Source organism: Lepidochelys olivacea, assembly GCF_965140295.1.
Source record: "Lepidochelys olivacea isolate rLepOli2 genome assembly, chromosome: 9".
NCBI lineage: Eukaryota > Metazoa > Chordata > Testudines > Cheloniidae > Lepidochelys > Lepidochelys olivacea.
Window position 1 is genome coordinate 45476970 of NC_140419.1, and position 9442 is coordinate 45486411.

The following is a 9442-nucleotide window of genomic DNA, read 5'->3' on the forward strand; positions in this document are numbered from 1 at the left end:
GAGAGTTTTAAAAGGAAAAACCCTTGCTTAGAGGGTAATCACTGTCCTTTTGGGTAAAAGAGAAGTTAGTGGAGATGGGTTGGAGCTGTTGCTGCTGCTGAAGTCTAATCCAGTTTCATCTCTGGTGGTATTTGGAATTCAGCTGTAACTGGTAGGGATGGTGGTGTCACCTGGATTCCGCTCTAGCCCAATCTGGTCAGGACATCCCTCTACATTAGTATGAAGGCCCAGGGTCCCAGGAGATGGTAGGAGTGGCCACCATGATGGTGAAACTCACTCCAGAAGGTTCAATCTGTGCTTCCCTATTTCCCCCCCCACCCAAAAAAAAATCTTTTTTAAGGACCCAAACAAGGAAAGATATGTGGAATAGCCCTACCACTTTTTGTTTCATCCACTAATTAAATCTAATATTTGACACACTAATTTTGGTTTATTAATTTTCAGCTCCACATTTTGTTTTCCAAGAGTGATCTTAAGAGTCCTTGAGTGATCATCAGAAGCCTTTTTTTGTTTAGACTAATTAAGTTTCTCATATTTTTTCTATTAACATTTGCTTTTTATAGGTTATTGTGACATTTTACAAATTTACATACTTTTTACAATTGAGCTTGCAATTACAGTAAACCGGTAGGCCCAATTATTACAACAGTACCTCAGTGCAAGAAAGATATGTAAATTGAAAGAGATTCAGAGAAGAGCAACAAAATTAGGGTACTGGAAGAATTTAATTATGAGAATTTTATGCATAATTTGGCTAAGCAGAGACACAAATACCTATATTTGAAGGATGTGAACACAAATAATGGATTTAGTAAGACTGAACAGCATATAAATAAATAGGAAAAAAATAAAACAAGTTCCCGACAGTAACACTTATTAAATTGGAGAACAGTTTTCAATAGAAGTTATAAATTGTATCACTTTGAACATTTAAAAGCAGAATGGACAAAGCAACAAAAAAAATTATGTAGAGAGCAATTCCTGCCCTAAAAGGGCTGTACTTCTCATATCTATAGTTACGTAATAGTAGAATAATCACTTGAAATACTTCATGGCAGAAAAACGTTTAATATTTCTTCACATCACACACTTTCACTGAACTCTGGATAGGCTTAACTAATGGTTTTATTTCAGAGTAGCAGCCGTGTTAGTCTGTATCCGCAAAAAGAAAAGGAGTACTTTTCTTTTTAATGGTCTTATGTTACTTCTGAATTCCTGGAGGCTTCAGAAGCCACGCCTATTCAAACTAAGCATTGGACTGTGAGAAAGGAGGAGGGCATGGGGATGAGAAGCAGAAAGAAAACCTCAGAACAGGAATGGAAAAAGAAAATAAGGGAAATGCACAGAACCCTATAATTTTGGCATCACTAAAATATTGTTTAAAAATCTTTGGCACTGGCACTGTGTCTCATTTTTTGTTTTGTATTTGTGGCACACGACTGCCAATGCCTAATAAAAAAGAACTATAGGATATAAAAGGAAATTGTCAGCCAACAATGGGGAAATAGTCGACCAAATTGTTTCCCTTCAGGCCACCAATTTTAAATTTAGTTACAACCCCTAAGGTAACTTTTTTCCAGACTAGTTTAAGGAACACAAAATACAACACAAAATCACTTAAATGCCCAATCTATTATTGATGTGATCGGTGCAATCTATACGAAGGCTGAAGGACCGATCGATCAAGGTGATCTATTCTTGAAGTATAAGCTTGGTGACTGAAAGTTATCAGAAGGTATGGAAACATTCATAAGTGAGTCACCTGAGTGTCTACGCTGACTGGGTTATAAACAACAACCCACAGACATCCCTTTGAAAGAAAACTTAGAGCAGAAATTCAGTTGTTTACCTGGATAACCAATTCCTTTGGCATTTGCATAGGGAACCCCAGAAGATCCAGGGCTATAAACAGGATTCATGATTTCAATAACTGAAAAGGAAACAAGAACATAATCAGATCAACTTAACCAAGCATATGGAGTCCCTAGAATTCTTGTAGGAGTTTAAATGCAATTGGTGGGAAGGAAAGTGCACATTTCTACCATCCCATCCCAGCCATCAACATTTTAAACTGCAGCTAGAGAAACACACCTGTATAAAAGTTTCTAAGAATGTTTTTTCCCCCTCAGTCCACTAAAGGAGTGGTTACTAATGAGCAAAGTATTTCCCCAATGGTTGAGTGTACTATTTTCAAATTGTGCCCATATCCCCTGCTAACCAAACAAGCATAAAACCACCTAACTGTCTCAAACTAGCATTCACTACCATTAAAAGACGGCTTCAGCTTCCCACTCGCCTTGCCTTCTCCATTTATGTGCACCCCCACCTCAATCTTGGCTTTCTTTCTCTACTGTAAGATTATGTCGGTGATATCCGAAGAGTTACATTCTGCTACTGCTTCTCTTGGCACTGTGGAGTAAGTGCTATGACATAAATGAATCTCTTTCGCATGGAATTCTAATCTCTCAAATTTAAGTTCCTGAAGCGTCAATAGCCTAAGAAATAAATAAAATAGCTGGAAAAAAGGTTCTACACTAAATGGCTCAGAATTAGTATGAAAACAGCACCACAATTCACATGTTCAAGTTTAGTCTACATCAGCACCAATCAAAAAAAAGTTATCTACTGGCTCTTCAGAAGTGATTTGGGGTTTCAGGCCAGTTGTTTTTGGATAAGTGCCCAAATCTCAAAAGTAGCCATAATTAGCAGAAAAGAAAAAGCTTAACAGGTACAGTTGCTAAACCATGCTCCCACTTCTAGAGCTGATATTGTAAGGTTGAGGTATTAGCAAGACAGAAAAATTAGAGACTTTCTTGCAATTTATAAGGGATTGCAGTCTCAAACTGTCAGCTTGGCACATTCTAAAAATAAAATTCTCTTTATTAGAGGTTTTTAGAAACAAGACTGTGTGTTCAGTTAATTGTACTGCTTTTAATTTTTAAAAAATTGAGTTTCTCTAAGTTTGTCACATTATTCCAATCCTCTGTTTTAAATATGTTTGCAGCTCCTCTTTTCAGTCCATTAGTGCCAATCCTTCACTTAAAATAATATCTGGTAGCAAAATGGGCATGCTACCAGAACTAGCCATTCCATTATCCTTGTGTCCCTCCCTCTCTCTGTTGCTTGACCTGTAAATGTTATATGAAGGGACACACTACTAGTTTAGGCCCAAAACTGTCACAAAACTTTGAGTATAGAAAGTTTATGAAGCTAAATAAAGAGCTTCAGTAACTAAAACATTACCTGCAGCATTAAAGACTCACTGTTATACTACTATAGGGGAGTTAAAGTTAAACTGGCCACTATAGCGTCACTACCTAAGATGAATGAGTACAAGCAAGCAAACAGTATAAATAGCAAAAAAAAAAAAAAAAAAAGTCAGCCGGATTAAGATGAGTAAAGAGTATAGTTCATTAAAATACTGTTTCTAGAACACAGCATGATAAGCAAAGCAGCCCCTTGAACTTGTGCAAACAGAAATTCACTATGCTTTCCACAAAAGCATCTACTGTATCAAGTTTAACAGAAAATCCAAAATACCATAGAAAACGGCACTATATGAACTCAACAATTTTATCTAATACCAATACAAACATTACTTTTTCTAAAAAGAGCAGGCAAACCTCCAGCAGAGAAAAATCAAAACATCACTCAGGATATTGGAAAAAGTCCATTTAAAAACTAAGTTAAACAACAGTAACCCACAATTTACATTGCCTATTAAGGAACATTACCTGCAGCTGCATTTACTACCTGCCAAACTATAAAGGAGCAATTTGACTTAATTCCCATTAGCAACAACATTTCTACAACACTTCCTGACTCACCCTCTATTCCACATACAAAGCTGTGGGATAGTTTACATACAATCACAGTAGGGTTTAAGGATTAATATTTCACTAGCTTGTGCCATTTTACTTTGTCTTTCTCACTCTTCTGTAAATCAACTAACTTTCATCCACTTACACATCAGCACATCTTTCCTGTTGTATGTTCTCTTCTCATCCCTGCACCTCTTTGCCTTCCTATTTCCATCTTTGTCCCCCTTTTAATGTTTTAAAACATTCTGCCCTTTTTGGCCTTAAAAAAAACCCCATGAGATCCCAGCTTTCCTTTAGTCCTTGGATTTCCAGATCATGGAGTGAATGCCCTGGGAGATGGCCACTCCTCTGTGTTCACACCTGCAGGGCTACCACAAATCTCTCCCTCTCTCTGGTGCCCTCAGCCCTGTGACCGTCTCTTTCAAAGTGCAGCCCTCCCCAATCTCTATAGTAACTGGGAGGCAACAGTGCTAAGTAGCATGGGAGACTTCTGGGGAAGGGAAGAAACAGTAAGAGTATTCAATGGAAGGGTGATGGAATAGTAAAGAAAAAAAAACCAAATAAACGGCATGGTCATAAATAAGCAAGAGAGCTGAAGAACATGCAACCTGGGAAAAGCTGAAAAACAAACCCAGAGAAGAGAATTCTATAGAAACTGGACAAAAACAGGTGAGAGAGCAACTCCAGCAGGGCATCACATCAACTGAAATGCAGAGTAAGGAGTCAGCACAAAGGGGACTCCAGACAAGTAAGGCCTTAAATTGCATCACACAGCCTCCTTATGGGAAGTACAGAGCTGTTATTAATACTATGTCAAGTTCTTCCATTTCGGAGGCATCCATACTTGGAAAGTTTGTACACATGTATCTGAACCAATGTAGGCCCACCCATTTGTGCTAACAACAAAGGAAGCTGCAGTTGGACACGGCAGGTGTTTGTACAATTGTGGTGTTTAACCAGCAGCTTCCACCACTGGATGGAGCTATATCAGTATAGAACAATGCTTACAGGTCTTCCAAGCATGGACTGAGCCTTAGACACAACTCAACTCAGTGAAAAATAATCCTTTCCACATCTTCAGTGAAGGACCCAACGTGTTTGTGTGCTAGAAATCACACAGTCTCCTCCTGGGGGTTGCAACCCCCCGGCCTTTTCTATATTGCTAGCTTTTATTCAGTCATTTTATATGTAGCTAATTCTGAAGTATGCTTGGAAATGTTTAATAGGGAAAAATTTCTTTCCCCCCTTCCCTTTTTGCTCAAGTTTGCCAAATCTCACCTTTGGGCACAGACCAACATGCAGAAAACTTTGTTCCTCTTCTCCTCTCCCCACCCCAACTAATGTTCCAGGAAGCTGAACACATGCAGACAGGCTGCTATAGCTGAAACTGTTTTGGTTAACCTGATTTAGGTGCTGGAAAATACCTCTGCTACAGTTAGAGCTGAGAAAGTGTTTCTAGAATGGATCATAGGATTTAAGAATGTATTTCTAAGACTACTTCTACACAAAGATACATGAAAAAAACAAAACTATAAGGCTTCTAAAAAGGTTAGTGGCTTTATTATATTTAACCACAGCTTAGTATTCAAAAATTCGGCTACACCTCAATTGCAGAACTAGAACAATCTGCTAAACATTGCTTTGTACTCATTTCATTAGATGCTCCATATCACAGGAGTTGGGAAGAATCTCACTTAAACAGGCTGCTTCCCAAAGGCACAAGCGTACTAAAATCCACTATATTTTCATTCAACACCTGACCTGTAGAGTTCAAGGAAACATTAACATTCAGCTATTCTGGATCACTTTTAGAATCCACGTTGCAAATTCTAAGTTTCCACTTGTAATTTGTGTCTGTTGGTCTGTCGATATATTTCTGACTACAGTCAAACTTCCACCCTTGCCCAACTTTACATCAGGTGTTTTCAGATTTGCTCATTGATTTCACCTCTATGAAGCTTAACCAAGAAATGTAAAGCTTTAAATAATTCAATGAACTTCCAAAATCAGCAATACAATGTTTAAAGACCTTTTAATTTTACAAACCAGTTCCTTCATTCTCTACAAGCAAAGACTAGAATTCAGGATTCTTTTGCCCTGAAACAGCGGACATTGGCTAAAACCTTAACTATGTGGTGTTTTGCCAAGACTTCAGTCACTGAGGTCCATGCAATTGTGCAAACCCCTATGCATGCTGCAGTCATGATTTATTTTATCACTACTAGGGGGTTTGCACTGGTGGAAATTTCCAACATAGGCAAGGCCTAGGAGAGCACTTCCTGCACTGTTTTAGATGTTTAGGGATACTTTGCATTTATATAGCTCCATCCAAGGACCTCAAAACACTTCAGAAATATTAAGCCTCCACTTTCCCCCATGAGAAGTATTATCCCCATTTTTTTAAAAAAAAAACCCCAACCTTTAAAAAATTTAGAACCACTAAAAAAAATATGGAGGGAGAGGGATTAAGTGACTTCCCAAAATTGCACAGAAAATGTGTGACACAGGTGAGAACAGCACCCAGGTTGAATTGCAAAGCTGAAACACAAACTAACATTATCTAGTCTCTATTTGCACTCGTATCTGAGAACACAAAACATTATGATTATGCATCACAGGAAATTTTAAAATTACAGGAAGCCATTTACATGTACAGATTTACCCCATCAGTTATTAAAGCAAATTGTGGTATAAGCTGACAAGCAGTGCAAGAACCTGAGGATTAACAAACACCATTTGTAATTTATTTACATTATTATACCTTTCCAGCAGCGTAAATACGTAATGCAAAAGAGCTGGAGGATATTTTTCCTCAAGAAGAATGGCAATGAATCTCCCTATATAAGAAAAATGCTAACCTACTCAACTCAGTACTTCATGTAGAATTTCCATTAGCTACATTTGAAGCGAAGTCCTCTCAGACTAGTCCAGTGGTACACCGATCGCACATAGAATCAGAGTTTAACAGGATTTTTTTTTTTTTGTGCCTCATGAGATAATTGATGAGATATGTTATATAATTTGTGAGAAAGTATGATTGGGTAATTGAGCCTCCAGTTCCTTGATAATCAGAGTCCTACAAAAAAACCTACCCCCTCTGCTGATTTTGGGCAGTTAACAGATTTTCAGGTGGAAGGGAAAAAATGAATACTTAAAGAATGAAACCCTTTCAATATATATGTATACTTAAGACAACATTTCTTCTTTTTGGTAAGTTATTAGCCTACAAGGGTGCTTTTCTAAAGTCAGTTTTCACTTGATTCTGCACACCTTTTAGAAATGAGAAGCAACTGTCATGAGTTCCCCACAGAGATGGAACCTAAAAAAGCATTTCTAATTCTTCCTGTCTTTCAACCTAGAAGTTGAAATACATAATTACTGCCACAAAAAGCACAGGTGGGGAAGCTGTGTGTTTTATGACACTTGCAATTAGAAGACTACAAAATTATATTAATTCAGACAAAATCTAGTCAAATTAGATCACAAACACCTTAAATTTATTGTAAAATAATACATATTAAAGTGCAGTTCTACTATTGATCTCTGAAGCAACAGCACTTTACTAAAGGGAAAAATAATTTCTCAGATGGAATAATAAAAACATTTTTCAGCAGAAAATTGTGATGTGTGTCTCAAACACTGCAGGGGAATGTCTAATTAAAGCACAATTGGTATTAGATTTTTTTAAAATCATGGCTGCACATTCAGCAACTGCAAGCAGATTCTTCAGCATGCACTGGAAATATTTGCTGTAACTATTATTTACATAATTTTGCTGACTCTGACCACCTGGTAGCATGCAAATCTCATTTTCATAAAGGTCCTGGCAGGACTGTCATTTAGCCTACATCAATAGAGGACTAACAATATGTTGCAGGAAAGCTTAAAACTTAACTTTTTCTCAGACTTTACCCTAGGGCAGTAACTTTCTCTGGGGGCAGGGAGAGAAAAACGAAGGGCCAAATTAAAAGTAGACTTGGCCTAAGAAAAGAACATGGCTGACAACCACTGGATGCCTTGCCTATCACTTGGCCACTACCATCCTCCAGGCCAAGCCATTTTTGACACCTGTTACAGAACGTGCCCAGGAGCCTCCTGGGACTGCGAATCGTGCTTGCTGCCTGCGATGGCTGCTGGAAGCGGCCTGTCCCTTCGCTAGCGCCCGAAGGGTTTTCAACCCCAGAGGAGGCAGCCTCTCCGGCCCGGGGCCTCCCCGCCTGAAGGGCAGAGCGCCCGGCCCCCCAGGCCTCGGCGGCGGGCGCTGGACGAGTCCGGCCGCTGTCACCCCCGCCAGCAGGAGGGAGGGGAGCGCAGGGGCTGGCCGCAGACCGGGCGGGGGGCGGCGCACCCGGGTGCACGGAGGTAAATAAACCCCGGGCCGGAGGCGATTCCCCCTTCCCGGACATCGGATCCGCCGGGGCCCCCCAGGCTGTGCGGCTCGCGCCTCCCGCCCCCCAGGCCGCAGGGGAGGCAGCGGCCCCGGCCCCGGCCCCCTTCTCCACCGGGGGCGGGAGGGGTCCGGAAGCCGGCGCCATCCGCACTCACCGGGCTGCGGCGCTTCGTGGTGGCGGCCCCGGCCCTGGCTCTGTCGCTCGGTGTCTGCTGCAGGCGGGGGAGTGGGCGGAGCCTCGCGGTCGGAGGGGGCGGGAGCTAGAGCGGCGGCTGGGGCCTGCGTCTCCTGCGGCTGTGTCCCGGCGGCGCCTTCCCGTCCCTCTCCGGAGAGCTGCGCAGCAAGCGAGCGGCCGCACGTCACTTCCGCACGGCGGGGGGGGGGGGGTCGCGCCTGGCCCGGAAGCCTCCCAGGGAAGGAAAAGGAGGGTCACGTGCAAGGAAACGTCTGAGGCGCCCCTGCCACGTGACAGGGAGATTCCCTTGGTAAAATCATAGACTTTGGAGCTGGAGGGGCTGTCACATTTGAACGGCAAAAAGCCCCCCCCGCCGGCAGCCACCTGTAGAGTCTAGAGCGGTAACACAGATGTCAGGTCAATAACCTGGTTTTCTTATCTCGACCATCGTCCTCGAGATGATTTCCCCCGGACGGCATTGATTCGCTGTATTCACTACGGGTCTGAGCGCGACCGCTTTGGCCCTTCACACGTAAAGGCAGCCCCTCGGGTCTGTGTCTTGGATTTGTATTTGCTGTTTCCAGCCATTTCTTATTTTTAACAGCGACATCGTAGCATCTTTAGCTGGACGCAGAAGCCTTTAACATTCCATATCCCAGTGTATTGTGATACTAGTGAAAAGCTTTGAGACCTACATTAAAAAAGTGGAGGATTAAATTATTTTTTCCGGCAAGTGACGAATCCACAAAAAGAACATAAGAAGGGCCATACGGGATCAGACCAAAGGTTCATCCAGCCCCGTATCCTGTCTGCTGACAGCGGCCAATGCCAGGTGTCCCAGAGGGAATGAACAGAACAGGCAATCGCCAAGTGATCCATTCCCTGTCTCACATTCCCAGCTTCTGGAAAACAGAGGCGAGGGCCACCATCCCTGCCCATCCTGGCTAATCGCCATTGATGGACCTGTCCTCCATGAATTTATCTGGTTCTTTTTTAAACCCTGTTATAATCTTGGCCTTCACAACATCCTCTGGCAAGGAGTTCCACAGGTTGACT

General features: G+C 41.7%; 1 protein-coding gene across 2 annotated transcripts in view; it reads right to left on the minus strand.

Annotated features, from left to right (window-relative positions):
- FAM168B (family with sequence similarity 168 member B) overlaps positions 1-8574 on the minus strand; it is a 31994-nt gene extending 23420 nt beyond the window's left edge. Inside the window, exons 1-2 of one of the 2 annotated variants that reach the window (XM_084638822.1) lie at positions 8367-8573; positions 1850-1930 (exon numbers count right to left, since the gene is read on the minus strand). In XM_084638822.1, coding sequence (XP_084494948.1) covers positions 1850-1919 — 70 coding nt within the window. In that variant the 5' untranslated portion in view covers positions 1920-1930; positions 8367-8573. Of the gene's footprint in view, positions 1-1849; positions 1931-8366 lie in introns of both variants that reach the window. The other variant, XM_084638823.1, reaches the window with a different exon arrangement.
- Positions 8575-9442: the final 868 nt, after the last annotated feature.